The following is a 23,748-nucleotide window of genomic DNA, read 5'->3' on the forward strand; positions in this document are numbered from 1 at the left end:
GGTGAATCTATGATATCTAGGTACCTACAGCTACCTACTTAACTAAAACCGGGACGTATGACAAATACTTTTTATTATAATAACAATATTAAAAATCATCTCCCAGCAAGGCCACAGCATCAGGATCCACGGTATCAGTGAGTGCCATGTGCATGTCTGCCCACTCCTCGCGCTGGTTGTCTATGAAGTAATTGATCTCCAGGATTCTATCCCTGTTGCGTTTTATTTCATTGCTGTAGAGAAAAATTAAATAGCATATTGTTAAAGGCTCTCCCAATCACTTACAAATTAGTCGGTTGGATTTTGAAAGCTACCTGCATCTAACTGCTCCTTGATACCTTTATCAACTTGCTTGTCTAGTCGTCTTCTTATGGTTCTATAATTGGAACTCACCACTACACAACACCTACCACGATCCTTACTCACTACTTTAGCTTCTATGATTTCATCACAATCATCATCATCAGCCGAGAGACGTCCGCTGCTAAACAAAGGCCTCCCCCTTAAGCCTCCATGTAGAACGACAATTCATAGTTCATACATTCAGATAATCAAGCACGCTGGTTAAAAATATCAATTTTCCCTATCTGGCCCTTTTCTAGAGTCTACACAAATCACGGTTGTAATAAGCTAACCCTTACCAACGTTACCACTATGCAATAAAGAAATGAACACTTTAAACTTACTCATTAGTTCCCTGGACGAGTTCTTCGCGCCAGGCATTAGCGCGGGACGTGAGTAGATCTTCCCTTCCGTCTATGAAGCGCATGTGATTGTCTGATGATGCAGCCACGAGGTTCATCAAGAGATCGCGATCCATCATTACCTAGTGAACAAAATGTATGATTTGTTACTTTTTTGCATTATCTTAACCGACTTCAGCACTCATGGTGAAGTATCGTCACGAAACGATGGTCATTGGATGAAGTACGTGATACGTCAATTTACAATTTACAGTGTGAAAGACACTGAAGATTTTTTTGTGTAGTTGAGTCCACTTCATCAAAGTACTTAATACCCATTTAAAAATGGGAAAATGGCCTCAACACTAAGAAAGCCAAGGCCCATTTAAAATAGAATACTTAGAACAATATTTACTGTCATAAAAACCTTCAAATACTAAAGAGCCACTCACATCGAAGAGTTCAGGCGACGTGTCTCCGAGCATGATCTTGTTCCCGAGGTACTTGGAGAGCACCTCAAATTGCCGAGTGGACCAAACACCTTCGTGCTCACGCCACGATCCAAACGCATTGCGAGACACCTCCAGCAACTTTGTCACCATTTCTGTCATGTTCACTGAGAATTGGACGCGTGCATCCTGGGCATCGAAGACAAAACTGTTAGATTCGGTTCAAAATATTATTCTTAAGTTCTTTTGATAAGAAAAATATACTTTTGAAGGCTCATTTAGCGCCGGTAGTCCACCTTGTCTTAACTCGTAAAATGGCAATTTTAGTAATTTTTCACCAGGCGCCTATCGTGTGGTCACTGGAAAATACATAGACAATTACTTAAATTAGATTCCAATTATTCGGTCCCTTACCTCGCATTGTTCAAACAGCTGCATTTCAGTAGTCATAAGGCTCTTCCACAGCTCATACAGTATGTCATGGTACGTCTCTCCGAGCTCCAACAGCATCGGTTCCATCTGCTCCAAGCTGATCTGTTTCGACGTGAACTTGGCGCTTATTTCTGCGACTTGGTCCATTACCGGCTTCTTCTTAGTTTGGAATTCTTCTAGCACTCTGATAAAATTGGTGTGTTTTAGTGAATTTTGGAGATGTCCCGGTTTAATTTATGTGATGGAAACCAATCGGTTTTCTAATTATGATGATTGATATAGGTATCTACTTACTTTTTACTTTTCTCGACACTTTCTGCGAGAGCATTGTCGACGAGGTCCTTGAACAGTTTGATTTCGTTCTGTCTGTCGTTGTAAGCTTCTTGGGCAAATTCTACCAGGTTAGCCATCGTTTCTACGTAGTTCTCTTTGTACCTGCAAATGATTAAGTAAGAGAGCTGAGGGATTAGCTAAATATCTTGTGAAATAACGAGATCTAAAATCACCAATCCGACAAAAGCTAGTGAAATTCATAAGTTGTGACTAAATACTTTTTTATTTAGGGTAAATCTTACTGATCATGATACGCTGTAAGTTCTCCACCGAAGCTGAGTAGTAGCTGTCCGTCAGGGTCCTTTTCAAACATGGTTTCCAAGAGCTCAGGTCCACTGAGGTACTCAACGAAGGACATGGCGTAGAACGCGACCTTTGCATCATACTCCTCTTTAGCTATCCTCTCCTGTTCCGTCTTTTCATCCGCTTCATCCATTTTCCGTAAAAGACCTCTGCAATTAAGTATCGACAAGTGTGACGTGTAGGTGAATCACCACCAGAGACATATTTGGTGGACCTACACCAAATAAATTACAACGACATACCTAAACATAGCTCTCCCGCTCTCCCTCTCTTCTTCAGTAACGATCTTATAGTCCAGGTAGGTAACTCTAGAGAGAGCTGATTTCAGGAATTGGTAGGACATGGGATCATCGCAGCACGGGTTGCCTTTGAAACTTACTGATCGTAATTTACGAAACCTACGTAGGTACGACATCTGGAAAAGAAAAAAAATTGTTAAGCAACGGATTTTGTTGAATAGAAATATGTATTATTTTCAAACTAAACTATAGGTACTTGGGTTCAATGCCTGAGTCGAATAAAATATCGGAAACTCATCAAAATGAAGAAACATGGTAACTATCCCGTAATAAGATCCTAATAATAGAGTAAAATATTATCTAAAAGATTCGATTTTTTAAATTCTGAAGTTGTAAAACAGAGTTCGGAATTACCCGGTGCCTCTTCACTCGTCATTAACATGGGTCACGGGACTATATTTCCTACTATCTTGCGATAAACTGAATGTTTCGTAGATGTCCACTCATCCTAGACCAAAACCCAACCAACCTCCTTATAATCTTCTATCTTATTATCGCCAATGCTGAATACCAGGAGATTCTCTAGGGCGTCCAAGTTCTCCAGTTTCCGTATTTTATTATGGAACAACGTCAACACCTCCAAATTGACTAACGCGTCCAAATTCTCGATTTTTTCAATCTTATTAAAGGACAGGTCTAGCTCATTGAGTCCTACTAGTAAGTCCAAATGTTCAATTTTCTCAATTAAATTATGAGCTAAAGTGAGCTTTCTTAAAGATGTTAACATCCAAAGATGATCGATTCGTAGAATTCTTTGGAATTCCAATCTCACTTCTTGTGCTTCATCGAGATGAACACCTTCTTCAGCAAAAAGTCTACCAGCCTCTTCGGTTGGGCCTAATTAAAAATAGGTAGGGGTTTTTATTGTCCAATAAGATATGAAATTAATTAATTTTATATCTGCATGGTTCCAATAAAGGCAAAACAGAAAATAATATGACTCCCTTACCATTCTCTAAGATACATCGAATGAGCATAGCATTGTCGATTACACCCGGTTCTACATCCGGGTGGATAATAAGACTGTTCAGCGCTCGCTTCTGTGGCATCGAATCTTGATCCAACGTGTTCATTTTTTATTATAATACTTCTATAAATAAAGCGTAAATTAAAGATTGCGTGCTTATTGATGTAAATAATATAGTTTTGTTTATTTGGTTGCTATAGTAACTGACAATTTGATCCACAAACGTTTTCTAAATATAAGGTACTTGTTTGTCAATAAACCAAAACATTTTAATTACGCTTTTTGTAATAATTAAAGTTAAGGCAGCAAGAGAAGTTTTATACAATTTAAAATTTTGCCGCTCTTTTTCACACAATTCTTTCGTCTTAAAATAAGTTGGCTAATGTATTTTTCTGCATACCGATTGGATACTTCAAATAGAAATAAAAGAGAATTCTGGGATACTTGTATATGAGACCGTTTTTAATTTATTCAAATAAATGTTGGTTTCGTTTGTGTAATTTTATTTGTATTTTCCTTTAATTATAGATTATTTGTAATTTATAAGTGATAGTATTTCTAAACGAAATTTTATTAACTTGACAGATACTGCGCGTATATTTTATCTGTGTATTGCGTTTTTGGTGACAAGTGAAATCGGTGAAATCATTTTGATAAATACGTGATTAATTTCCAAAGATGTCTTTCTTTGGTGTAGGAAATCCCTTTTCTACGCCGGTGGGGCAAAAAATAGGTAAGGATTAATTTTATATAAACTCCATTTATCATCACTTTCTAAAATATCAAAATACCGTACCCTATGTTCCATTTCTTTTTGTTGCGCACTAGAAGATTTCAATTTCTCTTTGTTGTGGTGTCACGGTAACTAAATGTTAGGCAATTTTATTGAAAGTACTTTATGAACACAGTTGTTGTTATTTTCTTTTGTACGCCGTAGCTTATGAAGTGAGTGTTAATTGCTTTGACCCCTCGTATTACGGTTTGAAATGTTGTTTCAGAACAAGCTACAGATGGATCCTTACCGTCAGAGAATTGGGCCCTTAATATGGAAATATGTGATATCGTGAACAGTAGCGCGGATGGGCCTAAGGATGCCATAAAGGCTATAAGAAAGAGGTTGACACAGAGTGCTGGAAAGAATTACACAATAGTGATGCACACTCTGACTGTGCTGGAGACCTGTGTAAAGAACTGTGGCAAGTCTTTTCATGTGCAGGCTTGCAACAAGGAGTTCATATCTGAATTGGTAAGTGTTGCATATTAGTAATCAAATACCATCTCTTTATCATCTGGTAGAGGCTGTCAAAACAAGACAAATACACAGTGATTACACATTATCATAAAATCTGTTTATGCCTCTGTTTGCGTCTGATAAGTGCTTGGTATATAGAAATCTATAGAACAATAACAATACTCACACAAACTGATTCATCCTCACTGAAGACATAAAATAAATGTAAGGACAGGAAAACTCTTATAAAATATTAGCAAATACCCTCTTCTATTAGTCAACTAAAGAATTGGTGTTTTGTTTTATTTCTTCTAAACAATTTTACTATTCAGATAAACATATTTAATTCTAAATACTACCATATTAATGGCATCAAAATATTAATTAATAAATAAACAATATAACATTACCTATGTGTGATTAACATTTCTTATTAGAATGTCCTAGAAATTAATCCAACCTTCTTATATATAAAAATGACTTGCTCATTAGTCATGCTACAATTTGTAAATGGCTTGTCCAATATGCCTAAAATTGGTCTTGAATTATTTGTGGAAGTCCAGAGAAAGTTTAAAAGGAAAGAAAAAAAATATTGAGGCAGCACAACGCTTGCTGAGCCAGCTATTTTTATATAAAATACAACCTATTTTTAATCTATACCAATATTATAAAGCTGAAGAGTTTGTTTGTTTGTTTCTTGAACGCGCTAATCTCCAGAACTACTGGTCCGATTTGAATAATTCTTTTTGTGTTGAATAGAGTATTTATCGAGGAAGGCTATAGGCTATAAACCATCACGCTATGACCTATAGGAGCTAAGCAGAGCGGGTGAAACCGTGCGGAAGTAGCTAGTACTTAAATAAAGCAACTCCAATGTCATGTAGATAGGTAGGTAACAACATATAAGCAGGTATGTAAATACCTTAGATTAGCAGGTGAACACTGATAACTCACAAACTAACGACATGACTCATTACACATAAATATTTCAACTTTATAGTTCAACTGATAGCAATGTTTATCTTGAAGGTTAATCTTAAATGATGCTGCCTTTGGCATTTGAGACAAGATAGTAATGAGATGAATGAACTATCTGTACTCTTACTAATATATAAAGTTGTAGAGTTTGTTTGACTACTGGTCCAATTTGAATAATCCTTTCTGTGTTAGATAGTAAATTTAATTAGAAAGTTTATTATAGGCTATAAAACATCACAATATGACCGTTAGAAGCCAAGCAGCAGATGAAAAATTTTATAAATCACATATCTGTCTCTTTTTATGCCTAAACCATTGTACAGATTTGAATAGTTATTTTTGTGTTGGATAGTCCAATAATCGAGGAAGGTAATAGGCTATAAAACATCATGCTATGATCAATGAGAGCCGAGCAGAGCAGGTGAAACGGCGCGGAAGTAACTTGTTTATAATAAAAAAAAGTTAAAATTAATGAGTGATTCAAGATGGAATTCAGAAAATTTGTGAAAAGAAAGTAAATTTCAAATACATATTGTGATAGTAATTAATGTAGTTTTTTACTGTACAACACTCATTAGTATTATTTAGACATTCAGTTCACTAGTCATAAAATCAATAAAATCTATAAAATATTCAGTCGCCACAACCTTCATTAGCAGATGTGTAAACAGTAAATACATGCAAATCATACTTTATGCATTCTGTGATAACTACAAAGTAATGCAATTGTCTTAACTTTGTAAGTAAATAACTAAATAAAAGAAACAAAATCAGTTTAAGCTTTAGATATTGCTAGCCTTCCATAGGCCATTGATGCTACCTTTTTTTCTTCTTCTTTATACGATAAATAAATACAAATCTTCTGAAATAGTTATTCAGATTTCACTAGTGAAAGCTTCGCAATTTGTTGAGAGGCTTTAGTACGAGTCGAGACGAGAGCGCGTCGCACTGTAGATTGGTTGGTTCTTTCCCGTCGGCCAATCACGGCGCCGAACGACTGTCATTTCGTTTTCGTTTAACGTACAACGTACTTTTTGTGTTAAAAGCCTTCTTTTAGAATATATATGTTTTGTTTTACACGAAAACGAATGAACATAGCTGCATGAAATTTGGCACAGAGAAAGATTATAGTCTGCAATAGCGCATATGCTCTTATTATCTCGGAAATGCATAGAAACCTACTGACAGAAATTAGTTTATCCATTAAATGTATCAGTTGACATGATGCCAATTGCTATGACACTACTGTATTATATTCCTCTCAGTTTCCTGTGCACATAGGTTCCTATGAGTCAATTGCTAATTATGATTCATAACCTAACCATATACATGTATGTGTATGTGTTGTGACTGCAATTTTATGCACTATGAAACTGCATTTATTATTAGTTCGTTAGTTTACATACAAGGGCATATGTTATGTAATCTGTGTGTCTTTATTAGATGACTAGTTACTTCCGAAGGTTTCCCCCGCTTTGCTCGGCTCCTTTTAATCGTAGCGTGATATTTTATGAGTTATGTGATTCAAAACAGTTAATCTCTTTTGACATAAAGTTACTAACAACATTTCCTACTTAGATTTATTTACATAAGTTAAAGCTGAATGCTAACAAATAAAATACTGCAGCAATTCAATATTTATTGGTGCTCTACACCTGTTCAAGTGGCTATATATACACCATATTTTTTTGTTATATTGTATGACTATATCAGTAAGATATCTCACAAAAAATAACTTGCTATTGGCCTCCAAACTAAACATATCACATTATCAATGTGCATATATTATCAAAACTAGTTTAATTCATGTTTAACGGTTTATCTATCTCCTTAATGTATTAGAATGGAAAATACAATATTGAAAAATAAACTAAAATATAATTTTAGTTTATTTTTCAATATTGTATAATCATTAGAACTTAAAACGGGATATTTACCATGTTTAATATTATAGTATATTTGTGCTACAGTGCCATACACTGTATAGTAACAGTGTTCAACAACAAATATTGGAAATTCGCAAAAACATATATACATGGTATATACATGGTAAATATCCCCTTTTATGTTCTGATGATAGTACTAGTGACCATGTCAGTTTAAAAACTAAAATAGAATGTAATAAGGATAATATTTTATTAATTATAAAAGGTTTATTTTTAAATCTGCATTTGTAAAAACATATATCCTTCTATTTAACATCAGTGTATAACTTAATAGCTATGTTTTAGAGTCTATTTTTGCTAAGCAAGATATTTATTTTACTTTTTTTTCCTAGGTGAAACTCATTGGTCCCAAGAATGATCCTCCGACAGTGGTGCAAGAGAAGGTGCTCAGTCTTATCCAATGTTGGGCAGATGCCTTCCAGAATCAGCCAGATTTACAGGTAAATTATTATCTTTCTCTATAACCATAACTTAATTGTGTAGTAAGATTACTTTTTGGAGGAAAGGGAACACTGATAGGTCATTTTAAGTTGTTGAAATAACGCAGCCTGGTAGAAATGCGAAATGCAATCTTTTGCTTTGTTTCCATTCGTAAATATTTAAATGCAGTCTTCGATTGTCGGTATTGTTGTTTCAGCTGCTATTTATGGTAATCGGTTCATTGATCGAGCTTCGAAGTATCGCAGAGCTACCACCTTTCTTTCAGACCTGATTCTTTGACTCCCATCAATGTTTGTTAAAATTGTCTACTATATAAGTTTATTAGGACCTATAAAACAACCAATCCATGAGACAGCCAACCCTGGTCTCCCCAAAATCTCTTACTAGCTTTTCAATAATTTACGAAATGTAACTTTATCACATCCCCTATTACATGGAACTTATAAAACAAATGGTGAAAAGTGGGTGTACATTGTACAATGGCATTATGTGCCGTAATGTGCATCTCTGACTACCCCTTCGAGAATGAAAGACGTGACGTTGCAATTGCAACTTTATACAGGTCATATTTTGAGTTCATATTCCTTTATGCTACAAAAAAGTCGCAAATATTTTACACGTGCCTGTCCTAATCAAGAGTATTCCCAATACGCGTGTGTACTGAGAGAAGGTCAAAACTTTCAATTGCGACCGACTCAAAGCGGTTTCAATTGTATAGGTCATCACATGGCTAGACATCAGTCATCAGTTGTGTATGAATGAATATTACAATCTAATTGAGCCAAATAGCAAATTCATGTGACTATGTTATTATTAGATGTTAGCTACGCGATTTCTGAAATTTGTGGATCACACAAAGAGTATTCTCAATTTTAGTTCTCAAGTTATTACTCAATATTGGTTGTATAATTATTTTGCTTCTCTTTTACTTTAGATTCTATGTGTTATTGTTCGTGTTTAAGAACATTGTTATTCAGAAGATTATGATTTATCTACATTCGGACGACTTTGCTTTCGAATGAATTAATTATGATTATCATGAATTAACGATCGATAAACGAATGATGAAGAGTCCCTCTGTGACTCGAAACTAGTAGAGCTTTTTTTCTCCATCAATTCACGCCAGTAAACTGTGACTGAGGAGTAAATTGTGTAATTTAGTATACTTCACGATTTGTTATTATAAAAATAGAATAAATTATGGTATAAAAAAGAGTTTATCATTCTAGAAAGAGACTTTAACTCTTAAATTGTTTAGTTAACAGCAGTACAGTACTTTAAATATTAACACCCAATAATATTGTACACGAAAAGGTCCGAACTATGAAACAGGACCATACACTCAATGTTTTCTTGGTTCAATGCACCACCAACAAACAATCTCATTATATCCATCTACTAAAACAGCTTAGGACTTAATCCAATTAAGGGGAAATACTCGGTTCACGCCTGGCGTGTTTGTAATAGTAACATACTAGGTTTATTCGTGGTTTCTCCCACTTTAATTCTTACTTAAACCTAAGATTGTCAGTCAATTTTTTATTCCTTATTGAAAATACTCTTTGAAGTTTGAGAAAATTGTTTCTGGAAGAAGAATTCTTTATGATAAAATGTATCTTCTATACGTATCCCGGATGAAACTTTCATTAATTTATTCATCAAAAACAGTTCAGCAATTTTGGTAAAAGTGAATCAAATATAGACTAACATAGGCACTTACAAACACATTTTCAACGTGTGTTTAAAACACTGGTTTTAACTAACTAGGTAGAATTAGTAAGCGAAACAAAATTTTAGTTTAAATACGAGATAGTCATCATATCGCGTGCTCAGTAACTCAGTTAATAGCTATTATTATTTACAAATAACGGCATGAAACAGCAATGTTATAATTTGCAGTGTCATATAGATACTAATTTATGACTAAGCTTATTGAAGGCATTTGGCCCTCCGAAAAGGGCACTTTGGACGATTATCGATGCATAGATATAGCCTTGGATACGTAGTCTGTCACAATTATGTTCCGTTGATTGTCTATAGGTTTATAGACAGGTAATTATGTAAGTTAAAGTAAGGTTTTAGCTAGCAAAATGACAGTCGTTAACTGTCGTCAGAGTCGAGAGCTTTGTCCACTTAACATTTGATAGCTGATACAGAATTTGTCAGTAATTTGGTCGAAACTAAAATGATCTGTTCCTGGGATTATCCCATTCTGGTGCTCTAGTAGACCAGGTGAATATCGTATACCTAATATCTACTAACTTATTCAGATATGTGGTAGCGAATTCGTACCAATTTTGAAGTGGTCGATACATACATAATACATTGATTATACTTGCAATGCACCTACACAGAACTAGTTGGAAATCAATAAACCGCAGTACGTTTTATTACTGCGATGAATTCAAGTTCTACGTCATTTTATAGTTATAATAAATGTTTCAGGGCGTCGTGCAAGTTTACACTGAATTGAGGACTAAAGGCGTCGAGTTTCCAATGACAGACTTAGACGCAATGGCTCCTATTTTCACACCGCAACGGGTATGTATATTACACTAGAAAATTCTCTAATATATTGCCATCAAAAGTGTAATATTATCTAACAATTGTCCCTTATCGGTTCACACACGCACTATCATGATCTATACGATAAATTATAACAATATGAGTCATGATTTGAAATATATTACGTAAAACTTTTAGTGTTAGTCCTACTATGTAGATTTTAGGATTATTTTCGACGATTATACATATGTCAACAGATAAACGCTTAATGTAATTGTGAGCATAGGTTGTTGATTCTATTTAAGGTCATCAACCCCAAAATGTGATAATGTTTTTTTTTTAACTTTAATGGTTATTAGGAATATACATTAACTTCAATTTAGCACTAGCCAAAGGTATTTTAGAGTGAAAAATTAATAGCATAATGTAATAACCACGAAATCTTGATAGTGTTAGTTGACTATCAACATCGTCTGCCATCGATATTATCGCTCGCTAAAATCAAGCTGCATTCTACGAAACGTAACAATAATAAAATAAATAATTGATAACGATCTATATTCGTTGCTAACAAGCAACCAGTTCGCGATATACTCCCGTTCGTTATGAATGTATAATTGGACAAACTAGCTTTCAAATATTGTAAAAACTCGGAGAAAGTGCTGTTTTGAGCTCTATTTTTATAATAATAAAGTTATTATTTGTTAAGTGACAATGAGTTCTATACAGAGTGTCCCGGACAGTGGTGAGCCTATGATCGGTTCGCCCCAACGCTCAGCTATGCCGCAAACCTCGCCCAGCCGACCCACTCAGGAACAAATATTGGGGACCGTAAGTTATTTACATTTTCATAAAGCTATTATCATAATCTTTAGCAGATAATTAGATAATTTATCAAAACTTAGGTATACAATGTCGTTGTTTTGGTAAAAACAATGAAAATTGCCTTTTTAATTTATAATTTTGATGAGTCATACAAGTCGTCATTAGGATTTTCATAATTTTATATATGGCAGGGGTTTGTAGATCATTGTTTAAAAGGTTTCCAAACTCCCAAATGCGTAGCAGTAGTACTAAGGATTGGTATTCCTTGCCAGAGTCTGCGTTTCCAGAAGGGTAGAATCTGGGTGTCATCAAGTCTCGAGTGAATAGGTGGCTTTATAGGTAGGAGTGCTACGTTGTTGGCTATGGTCGCTTACCACTAGGCGAACTAGTGGCCAAACGCTGACCTGTAAAGTATACAAAAAAGTCCCTCAATCGGCTCTTACGACACTCGCGCGGAGAGAAGGGATGGTAACAAACGTAGAGTATATTAATTTATATATTCCAATAGTTTTAATAATTTCTGCTGTATCTATACGGGCTACCAAGCACTTCATTTCAAAAGAGTAATTCAGTTTCAAGTGCATAAACAATACTAATTAATGATGGCTATCAGCTAAACAGACCGAGATATCTTTGTTTAACAAAATAATTATCATCATAATGATATCTGTGTTTTAAAGTAGCTGATTACAAACCCTTTAATACAAAGTGTAGGCTGTTGACATTGCCTTCTATTAAATTGGTGTAGAATTGAATCTTCAATGTTAGCCCAATTGTATTTAATGTATCGTCTTGACAGTTACTTGTATGATCGTATATAATAATATAATAATTATTCATGTTATGTAATCTTTTTCGATAGAAACTTTCTCTATTTATATTTCTGTCATTGCTATGGTACATTTCTTTGTCTATATAATATAATATATCTGTAATTTTTGTAGTGTATAATAAAAAACACACAAAAAGTCTTCAGAAATAAAAGTATGCACTAAACTGCCTATCTGAGATCTCTTACAATTCTTAGAAATGTGGAGGTATTTGACCGCTACAGGAAACCAAAGCGACACAAGACAGGCGACAGCTTTACATCCGTTTTGTATGGAAAAATATTAATAAGAATGTGCCATGTTTTTCATACTAATGAGGTCTGTCTTCTGTATCATGATGAAATTGTATCTCTAAAGCTTTTAGCATTGACGTTAATAGCACTAGGTCCTTCTCTAACGAATTTAAATAATAAAATATTGTAATGGAATATTAAGAAGACATTCGTATCATATAGGAATTCCAAATTATTACTTTTATGACTAACGTCTAAAGAATGTAGTGGTATAAAAATACTGCAACTGATTTGTAAAAAAATATTATTCTTATTTAGCTTATTCTCTCTGAGTTTTAGTTAAATGTATAATTTTAGTGTTTTTGTATTATGATAGCAGTGGACGTCTCTCGGCTGATGATGATGATATTATGATACCTCATTACTCTCTGACTTACGGTTATTAAACAGAGGAGAATGTCATTTTCGGTTTAGAGAATTCACAGAAAATTGTGCATTTATTCTTTTTTTTTTTTGGTTAACGCCGCATTTCTGATGGATTTAATGACCGCTTACCATCATCATCATCAGCCGAGAGACGTCCACTGCTGAACAAAGGCCTCCCCCTTAGTGCTTCCACGTAGAACGATTTATATCATCATACGGTCTGCAAACTTTGCAGCAACCGATATTAGTAAAAAAGAAACAGTGCCGGCGTAAGGGCCACTGATACCCTGGGCGAAAATATTGTGGCGCCCACTTAAGGGAAGCAATATCCAGTGTTAATTTTTTGCTGAAAATATATGCATATACACAGAGCGTAGAGCACAGTTCTGAGGGTTTGCACCAGGAGAGGCAAGAGACTCCAACTTCAGACCTTGGCGCCCCCCAGAATTTGTCGCCCTGGGCCATCGCCCCATCACGCCCGCCCTCTAACGCCGGCACTGAAGAAACAAACTTATTGTTATAATTACTATTGTATGCATTGAAATTAATAGCGTAGATACTAGCGCCACTCAGTATTTCCTTGTACTACATGTAATATGTGGAGATGAATAAAGTTAGTCTGTGTCAAGCACTTCCCGCGTATATTATTAGGTTATGGGCCCAGACATTTGTTTTCATGTATTTATCTCGTCTTTATTAAAGGTGACCCTATCAGAGAGTCAGACGAACAAGCTGCGCGCCGACCTGGCGGTGGTGGAGGGCAACATGAACGTGATGAACGACATGCTCAACGAGCTCACCACGCAGCCACACGCCGCGCACCACGACTCCGACATCGAACTGCTCAATGTAAGGATTGTTACTGCTTATATTCAGTCTAGTACAATATATTATGTTATGTTAATGAACGTGATGAACGACATGCTCAACGAGCTCACCACGCAGCCACACGCCGCGCACCACGACTCCGACATCGAACTGCTCAATGTAAGGATTGTTACTGCTTATATTCAGTCTAGCACAATATATTATGTTATGTTAATGAACGTGATGAACGACATGCTCAACGAGCTCACCACGCAGCCACACGCCGCGCACCACGACTCCGACATCGAACTGCTCAATGTAAGGATTGTTACTGCTTATATTCAGTCTAGTACAATATATTATGTTATGTTAATGAACGTGATGAACGACATGCTCAACGAGCTCACCACGCAGCCACACGCCGCGCACCACGACTCCGACATCGAACTGCTCAATGTAAGGATTGTTACTGCTTATATTTCAGTCTAGCACAATATATTATGTTATGTTAATGAACGTGATGAACGACATGCTCAACGAGCTCACCACGCAGCCACACGCCGCGCACCACGACTCCGACATCGAACTGCTCAATGTAAGGATTGTTACTGCTTATATTCAGTCTAGCACAATATATTATGTTATGTTAATGAACGTGATGAACGACATGCTCAACGAGCTCACCACGCAGCCACACGCCGCGCACCACGACTCCGACATCGAACTGCTCAATGTAAGGATTGTTACTGCTTATATTCAGTCTAGTACAATATATTATGTTATGTTAATGAACGTGATGAACGACATGCTCAACGAGCTCACCACGCAGCCACACGCCGCGCACCACGACTCCGACATCGAACTGCTCAATGTAAGGATTGTTACTGCTTATATTCAGTCTAGTACAATATATTATGTTATGTTAATGAACGTGATGAACGACATGCTCAACGAGCTCACCACGCAGCCACACGCCGCGCACCACGACTCCGACATCGAACTGCTCAATGTAAGGATTGTTACTGCTTATATTCAGTCTAGTACAATATATTATGTTATGTTAATGAACGTGATGAACGACATGCTCAACGAGCTCACCACGCAGCCACACGCCGCGCACCACGACTCCGACATCGAACTGCTCAATGTAAGGATTGTTACTGCTTATATTCAGTCTAGTACAATATATTATGTTATGTTAATGAACGTGATGAACGACATGCTCAACGAGCTCACCACGCAGCCACACGCCGCGCACCACGACTCCGACATCGAACTGCTCAATGTAAGGATTGTTACTGCTTATATTCAGTCTAGTACAATATATTATGTTATGTTAATGAACGTGATGAACGACATGCTCAACGAGCTCACCACGCAGCCACACGCCGCGCACCACGACTCCGACATCGAACTGCTCAATGTAAGGATTGTTACTGCTTATATTCAGTCTAGTACAATATATTATGTTATGTTAATGAACGTGATGAACGACATGCTCAACGAGCTCACCACGCAGCCACACGCCGCGCACCACGACTCCGACATCGAACTGCTCAATGTAAGGATTGTTACTGCTTATATTCAGTCTAGTACAATATATTATGTTATGTTAATGAACGTGATGAACGACATGCTCAACGAGCTCACCACGCAGCCACACGCCGCGCACCACGACTCCGACATCGAACTGCTCAATGTAAGGATTGTTACTGCTTATATTCAGTCTAGTACAATATATTATGTTATGTTAATGAACGTGATGAACGACATGCTCAACGAGCTCACCACGCAGCCACACGCCGCGCACCACGACTCCGACATCGAACTGCTCAATGTAAGGATTGTTACTGCTTATATTCAGTCTAGTACAATATATTATGTTATGTTAATGAACGTGATGAACGACATGCTCAACGAGCTCACCACGCAGCCACACGCCGCGCACCACGACTCCGACATCGAACTGCTCAATGTAAGGATTGTTACTGCTTATATTCAGTCTAGTACAATATATTATGTTATGTTAATGAACGTGATGAACGACATGCTCAACGAGCTCACCACGCAGCCACACGCCGCGCACCACGACTCCGACATCGAACTGCTCAATGTAAGGATTGTTACTGCTTATATTCAGTCTAGTACAATATATTATGTTATGTTAATGAACGTGATGAACGACATGCTCAACGAGCTCACCACGCAGCCACACGCCGCGCACCACGACTCCGACATCGAACTGCTCAATGTAAGGATTGTTACTGCTTATATTCAGTCTAGTACAATATATTATGTTATGTTAATGAACGTGATGAACGACATGCTCAACGAGCTCACCACGCAGCCACACGCCGCGCACCACGACTCCGACATCGAACTGCTCAATGTAAGGATTGTTACTGCTTATATTCAGTCTAGTACAATATATTATGTTATGTTAATGAACGTGATGAACGACATGCTCAACGAGCTCACCACGCAGCCACACGCCGCGCACCACGACTCCGACATCGAACTGCTCAATGTAAGGATTGTTACTGCTTATATTCAGTCTAGTACAATATATTATGTTATGTTAATGAACGTGATGAACGACATGCTCAACGAGCTCACCACGCAGCCACACGCCGCGCACCACGACTCCGACATCGAACTGCTTAATGTAAGGATTGTTACTGCTTATATTTCAGTCTAGTACAATATATTATGTTACTACTGAATCGTAAACTAGACAGGTGACGCAAAAGTAAACCAAAACATGACAATCAAAACTAAAAGAGACTATGACCTCTGAGTTTGTTTCAGGGTATTGGAATAGGAAATGCCGGCCTCATGTAGCTATTTGAAATATTGACGTGTAAAAGTGTTATTTTATAACCTATTTACAGAAATAAATATCATTTCATTAATGATGCCAGCTCCACACTTTGGCTCGAATGTTGGCACCAACACCACTCGTGTGTACCTTGAGAATGATCTAAGTCACTCCATATAGTGTCAGATGTTAGTCAAGTAGCGTTGGTGCTACAATTATCATAGGACAAGCTTAATACAGCAAAATATAAAAATATATATTTTAACGCATGCTGCATAAAAACATAATGTAGCAAAATTTAAAAAAATATATCTTAACGCATTTTGCATATTTCTTGTGTCTTAATCTTAATTTTCGCTCAAATAAACTTCTTATCATAGTAATCACTTCAGTAATAAAATACAATGCGCTTCTTACACCGGTACCAAGTTGATTACTCGTGGAGGTTTTTGCATGAAATAAAATGCACAATAAGGAAACCTTTGTTGTCTCCTCCGCGCATAAACACCGCGCCAATGACAGATAAAACTTATCATCCATGAACGATGTCAAGGTTTCACGAATTACCGTAAATTGTACGTGTAACACTGAGTTCAAAGACTCCTTTAATTGATTTCACTTTTAATGAAGACTTGCAATACAAGGACACCGTTTTATTATGTTAGTTTTTATAAAGGAAATAGTTACGGAAATGTTTACCTTGTTCTTTCGGTTACAAGTACGATTGTTGAGTAATACGCTTGCTGGTTCTATTTCATAATTCAGAACTAAGCTGTAATATGAATGATCTTAGACTACTTAGGCTGCACATTTGGCGCGGTGGCTGGGCAACTGGCTGTCGTCCAACGTGTCGCGGGTTCGATTTTCGCACGGAACAACTCTTTGTGTAATCCATAGATCGTTGTTACGGGTCTAGGTGTCATGTGTTTGTTAACACCTACAGAAAGAAATCCTAATGTGGGGCAACGTAATTTTTTTAAATAAGAGAATCTTATAAACATAACTGAAAGTCTACATAATTATAATTAACCAATACCAAACACTAAAAATGAAGCTAGGTACAAACAAATAACCTGATCAGAAGATTTCCCCCTTTCCTGTAGGTAATGTTGTCTAATATTTAAAGTACTTTTTCCTCCAATTACATATTTACGCATTTTTTTTTTTTTGAGGGGAGAAAATCATCCAATGACTTCTCCCGCCTTGGGCGAGGCGAGAGGGAGTGTCAGACTCTTACTGACTAAAAACCACCCCGTTCCTTCTCCTGCTTTTCGAGCCGGAGCCCCGGTAAACCTGCTAGGTAATCCGCAGCTCCGGATATATTTACGCTTAAGTTTTAAATCCCGTTTCATTACATTTGCAGGAGTTGACGGACACGCTGCGCGCGATGCAGACCCGCGTGGCCGAGCTGATCGGTCGCCTGGCGGGCGAGTCCCCGCTCACCGGGGAACTGCTGCACGCCAACGACAGGCTCAACAACCTACTGCTCAGGCACGGACGGTTCATCAACAACAGGTCAGTTACAGTACAAAGTGATATACACCTTATCCTCAGCCGTTATAGGTTTAGCCTTGATTACATTTGCCCTACTCCCTGGTCTGGGTATCTAACGACCATTTTCAAAAACCCATGTCTGTCGACAGTTTTGGCTAGCACAGATAGAATTCTGTAATAAACTCTAGATTTCTGTATCAGAAATAGAGAAAAAACCTTCCCAAATGCTTTTTACAGTGTGCAACATGTTCAATTATCCGATAATTTATTTTTCCAGGAATGCCGCTACCGGCGGTGCTACGCCATCTGCCATTCTAGGCGCTGCCATGGGAGTACCTGGGTCGAATGCCCCTACATCACGTGAGTATTTCATACAAATTATTTAATTAATAAGCAGTCAGTCAATATAAACTATTTTACAAATTTGCGCAAACTGTACTACAAACTGGCGCAAATCTTGTAGTAAATTTTCAGATCAAACTAGATGCAATATGAAGTGTTATACAAATTAATGATAAATAATATGTTTATTTCAGCAAAGAAACCTGATGACGACGCTCTAATTGATCTCAGCGATGATGTACCTGATATTGCCAAATTGAGTAAGTAATCGCCCACCGAGACTCTTAATCATCAAATATTCTAGCCTTTTTTTATTAAAGTTAGCGCAAATGCGCAAACAGTACCCTTATTCGAGCCGGCTCGAATGAACCAACCAATCAGACCGGCGAACGCTCTCGTTTCGATTACTTTAAACGTAAAGCAAGCTCATACTAAGGGTACTGATAACAACAAATTTAAAACCAAACCTCTATTTAAACATGCATATAATCTTCATTATAATAACTAATAACCAAAGTTCTAATTACCATTCAAATGAATTTTATGCTAAGTTGTATTAATAGTTTATACTAATAGTATGTGTATCCGCAGGTGTCCGTGACTCTCAGCCAGACAAGTCCCCGGGCAGCTCGAAGGACGAGTTCGATATGTTCGCGCAGTCACGGAACCTTACGTACGAGAACTCCAAGACTGGGTATGTTCTTTCTTAAGTAATAAAGCCTCAACCGGAGCTGCGGACTACCTAGCAGGTTTACCGGGGCTCTGGCTCGACAAGCAGGAGTAGGAACGGGTGGTTTTTAGTCAGTAAGAGTCTGACACTCCCTCTTGCCTCGCCCAAGACGGGAGAAGTCATAGGATGATTTTCCACCATTAAAAAAAAAAAAAACCACGATTTATTAATAGTCACTGCGGAGGTAGAAGAAGGAAGGTAGAAGATGGTTTGACTAACTAGAAATTTGGCAAGAATATTAACACATTGGGAGCTTAACAAAACAATGCATTTATAAAATTAGAGTCAAATTTTAAAGATGATGAAATACAGAAAATGTGTCAAGTAATAACGCCGTATATAAATAACTGACTAATTGTATACTGTCCACAGAGGCAGTAGTTACGCAGACAACTTGGAGGAGCAGTCCTCTGTTGGCTTGGCCTCCATAGCCAGCCAGCGAGCCACGCAGGGACAACCACTTGTATGTACTACTTTCATTCATTACACTCACTAAATAACCCTATCTATAATGAGTTTAGTTGTCCTATCCTATTTGAATCTGTCGTCCATGTAATAATAATATAGTTGTTTTGTTTTTGAATAAAAATCCTTTTTGTACATTTAATTTTGAGCCAACTGGTGACTAAAAAAACGATAACCCCCGTTTTAGTTTAGTCTGTTTTGTCCCACCAGCGTTTTAAATAGAAAGTTGCAGGATAAAAACGCAGATTTTTTTTATGTTTATTTAAATTTGTTTTTAATACAAACAGTATTTTTATCTAGAATTTTTGGTTCTTTTATGTTTTGTTTTGTTTTTTTTTTTTTGTATATAACAATTATTTTATGTTAACCTCTTTCTGGATCATTCGACAGCCGTCGGGCATGGACGAAAGGGAGATCGATGAAATAGCCGCTTGGTTAGCTCAAGAGAAGGTGTGTTTTATGGTTTATTTTATTTTTTCATTTATTTTTGGTTTATTCTCCTCATTAGTTCTCATACAGATGTATATATTTACTAAATGCACTAATACACAATGATTATCATCATTTTATTCTTACCAGGAAGGAATGTTTTATTTGTAGGTAAAAGGCTGTATTTTTAACGCTTATTAAAGCTTTGATTAAATACATAATTTCGACAATAGAATAAAATTACTAACATTAACGCTGCCTGTGCTATTTAACACGGCGAGAACACGCTATATTTTAGCACACGACACAAACATTTGTATAAATATGCCTAACGTGGGAATAAACGCTCGGCACATCAAGCTACTTCAATCAATTATCAGGCTATTTTGACCCAGGGGTTTGATTTGGACGTTCAAGTTACAACTATCTGAGTGTCAAAATAACCCAAACTTTTGTTACTCCAATGGATTTTCTATTTTTATTGCTACTTTAGAAAATCTACCGCCAATATAAGTCATAAAAATTCTAAAACCCATTCAAAACTCCAGGCCGCATCAGAAGCAGCGGGTGGACAAGAAAGTGTGACGAGCAGTGACTTCGACAAGTTCCTGGCGGAGCGCGCCGCGGCGGCCGACAGCCTGCCGGCCGCCAGCGCGGCGCCCGCGGGCGGGCCGCCCGCCGCCAACCCGCCGCCCGCCATGCCGGCCGCGCTCACCCCCCGCCACCGCCAGATCAACAAGGACGACCACGACTCCATGTTCGCGCTCTGATCCACTCCCAACGACACAGGTTTATCGTCATGTCTACAACCCTAGCTTACTTATACTTCTAAACCTGATCTATTTGATCTCGTATCGTATTATTATTATTCCTTCATTTTCTGACTGCCGATCTTGATGATGAAGCATGATTGGTTAGTTGGTTAGTCGAAAAAGTTATAACCAATCGCATAATTCATTTGGATCCACCTTATAACGTTGCGTGCGCTTTGCCGTATTCAATATGTATTTGATTCTATTTTTCTCTTGTTGTTTTTATCTCAATCTCTTTCTTTGCCTATTGTCTTAGTTCGTTATGAATTGTATTCATTTTATTTTCGTTTTCTCGCTCAGCTTTATATTTTAAAAAGAGCTCGCAACGTCGTAATATCTTGGTTCTGCTCTGTAACCAAACGCGATACATAAAACAAAAATGTAATAACGTATTATTTGAAGAGTGCAATAAATTATAGACTTTTATTAAAAATAAAAACGGTATTACATTTTACTAAACTGGAAAACGACTAGTATTCATGATTACATGCGTTCAACTAAATTGTACGCTTTGCACACGAATGCATTTAATGTAATGCAAATAAACGGTCATACGACTTCTATATAGCCCAATATTCTAAATTGTATTGTACACTCAATATATTTATAGTATTTTGTAAGCGATTAATATATTCTCGACGCATCACTAGTTTGAAGTATTGAACACTAGTAGTGCGCGATAGGTATTCACGTTACTATTGTATTTGTGGCGATAAATCTGTATACTTAGGTATTGGTATCTCTCGCTCGCCTGTCGACATCCGTTGACGTTTAAAGTTGTTATTTTTGCATCGAAACGTATTTATACACCGCAATAATTTCTCGTAATATTGTCAATAAGTCACGTGTATTCGATATGCCGTTTGGTGCCTGGCTTTTATAGTTATAATTGAAATATTTTAAGCTGACTAATCGACCTCATTCACTTACTAATGTTTAAAAAAAAATCTTAATATATTTGTTATTGTTCGGAGTTTTACTAACTTGTAGAGTATTGTAGGATCATCTTTTTCAACTTAAAATACTTCAATGCAAATGGTTTTGTAACAGCGTGGTATTAAAAAGTATATAAAACTATTAAGTACATAACTGCGGCCGCGTCATTGACTATGTATTACACTAGAGTAAGGTAACATTAGGTAGATTTCTTTAATATATAAACGTATGTAGACTTCACTAGACCACGGGAGCATTTAATACAAGACCACTGGCGTTCGACATTTTTGATGAATTTCTATTATGTAATTATTTATTACGATTTCAAAGTATCGGAGTGATCGTCGAAGGGTCGAGATTGTGATATATAATATTGTTTGATATAATACTATATCGTGGTACTTTTATTTACTAGAGTTAGAGATTACTAAGAGTAAATCAAGAGGATGTATTTGTATATTTAATTTAGTACCTGTCGTACAGCATTTTGATTTGTTTTTGTTGTTTAATGAAATTGTAAGGAGTAGAATATGGATGGATATACAGAAACCGAGTATTTATTGTTTTACTTTTTTATATTATTAAATTACTGAAATGAATTTCGCACATGTAAACTAAAAGTGTGTTTTATTATTTTCTACTATATTATTATAATAATGCGCCTGTTAACTTCAATTCTTGGTCCTATTGTCATGAGCAACTACAATATCATGTCTTCACATATATACTATACATATATACCTATGGCGAAATATTGGATAAACAATTTTGATGCCTAAAAGATGATTGAAACGTTGTTGGCCTAATGAATCGCAAGCGCGATTTGGAATAATGAGGACACGTATGAGCGCCAAGATTACTTTCTGCCAGGTGCATCTATTGTGCTAGTATCTTATGGAAAAAATGGTTGTATTATACACCTGTTATGTAACAATTGCATAACTATTCACGTTGACACTAGTCTCGAGATCATATTATATTCATATAAAACCATATTATTGTTTCTTTTACTATCTATATCTTTTTAAAACCATAGAATATTGTACTGAATGAACAAAAGTTACCCCAAAAATTAACTTTGTTATGTACCAAAGTGCTACCCGTTCACTAATGATTTAATACATATTTTAATACAATGCCATTCCACATTTGTCTCAATTAAATGTTCTTTTGGTGTTAATGTGATAATTTAAAAGAACAAGCTTAATGTTAATTATTTAAAAAGAGTTATTTTATGTTGTAATCGTTGTATTTAAGATAATAAAAATAATTACCATATGATGTATGTGTTTTATTTTGACTTATTTTTATTACTTACCTTGTTTACGAAAGCTAAACAGAGGTAGGTGTGAGGAGTGAAAGGATGGTAGGGAGGCCTTTGCCCTGCAGTGAGACGATCATGGCTCAATCTACGAATTAGTGGGTGACAACAAAATTAGTTTTACACAGAAATGGTTCTTATCGAACTTTTAAATAGTTTGTGATAGACTGAAAATGAGCTGCTATACCCCTTAGTTATAAGATCAAAATGTCAGATGTACTGCTTTGTCGGTAAACCTGAATCTACCGATTTGTTTATTATAAACAAAGTATCATCAAATCTTTCAGTTCAAAAATAAGAAAGGGCACAGGTACCGCCAAAATACTTTCAAAGAGGAGCATATTTATAATATACGTACTTAATCCCTCCAGGTTAGGTCTTGGAGGATTATTCTCAGATTATATTGAAGGTAGGTCTTACGTCTACCAAAGTTATCCCTCAAATAGCACAAGAAGTCTTTAGATAGTAAAGAAAAATAATTTCTTTCGTTATTTAAACGGGCCCACATTGCAGCCCAAGGTCATTCACATCCTATCCTACAAGGTGTGTATAGGGGGATTGCAGAAATTTCGTTATTTTTTGGCTAGGAGTAGTACCTCTGGTTTTCGAGATATTGCAAGATTTTTAAACGGAGTAGGACAAGAGATGAGATGTGATTTTCCACTGAGATGTGATATACTATGCTGCTGTGGATGCGTTTGGCTTCCACCATT

General features: G+C 36.6%; 2 protein-coding genes across 4 annotated transcripts; one reads left to right on the plus strand and one right to left on the minus strand.

The window, feature by feature from the left end:
- Positions 1 to 56: 56 nt before the first annotated feature.
- LOC118272776 (dynein regulatory complex subunit 3) lies at positions 57 to 3,686 on the minus strand. The gene is made up of 9 exons (XM_035589453.2): positions 3,449 to 3,686; positions 2,969 to 3,336; positions 2,443 to 2,615; positions 2,140 to 2,349; positions 1,859 to 1,999; positions 1,547 to 1,748; positions 1,136 to 1,321; positions 687 to 826; positions 57 to 233 (listed from the first exon to the last, which is right to left on the minus strand). The coding sequence occupies exons 1-9, from the start codon at positions 3,570 to 3,572 to the stop codon at positions 89 to 91; spliced, it is 1,689 nt and encodes a 562-aa protein (XP_035445346.1). The 5' UTR covers positions 3,573 to 3,686; the 3' UTR covers positions 57 to 88.
- A 349-nt stretch (positions 3,687 to 4,035) lies between these two features.
- LOC118272648 (target of Myb protein 1) lies at positions 4,036 to 22,995 on the plus strand. 3 transcript variants are annotated; one of them, XM_050693284.1, is made up of 13 exons: positions 4,036 to 4,199; positions 4,465 to 4,712; positions 7,954 to 8,061; positions 10,508 to 10,603; positions 11,297 to 11,398; positions 13,584 to 13,868; positions 17,870 to 18,021; positions 18,278 to 18,360; positions 18,537 to 18,602; positions 18,934 to 19,036; positions 19,445 to 19,535; positions 19,928 to 19,987; positions 20,515 to 22,995. In XM_050693284.1, exons 1-13 carry the CDS (start codon positions 4,145 to 4,147, stop codon positions 20,734 to 20,736), a joined length of 1,671 nt encoding a protein of 556 aa, XP_050549241.1. In that variant the 5' UTR covers positions 4,036 to 4,144; the 3' UTR covers positions 20,737 to 22,995. The 3 variants fall into 3 exon arrangements, with proteins under 3 accessions (XP_050549241.1, XP_050549242.1, XP_050549243.1); XM_050693286.1 differs by having other exon boundaries at positions 4,037 to 4,199; positions 13,584 to 13,730; XM_050693285.1 differs by lacking the exon at positions 19,928 to 19,987.
- The last annotated feature ends 753 nt before the right edge of the window (positions 22,996 to 23,748 follow it).

Source organism: Spodoptera frugiperda, chromosome 4 (genome assembly GCF_023101765.2).
Source record: "Spodoptera frugiperda isolate SF20-4 chromosome 4, AGI-APGP_CSIRO_Sfru_2.0, whole genome shotgun sequence".
Taxonomy (NCBI): domain Eukaryota; kingdom Metazoa; phylum Arthropoda; class Insecta; order Lepidoptera; family Noctuidae; genus Spodoptera; species Spodoptera frugiperda.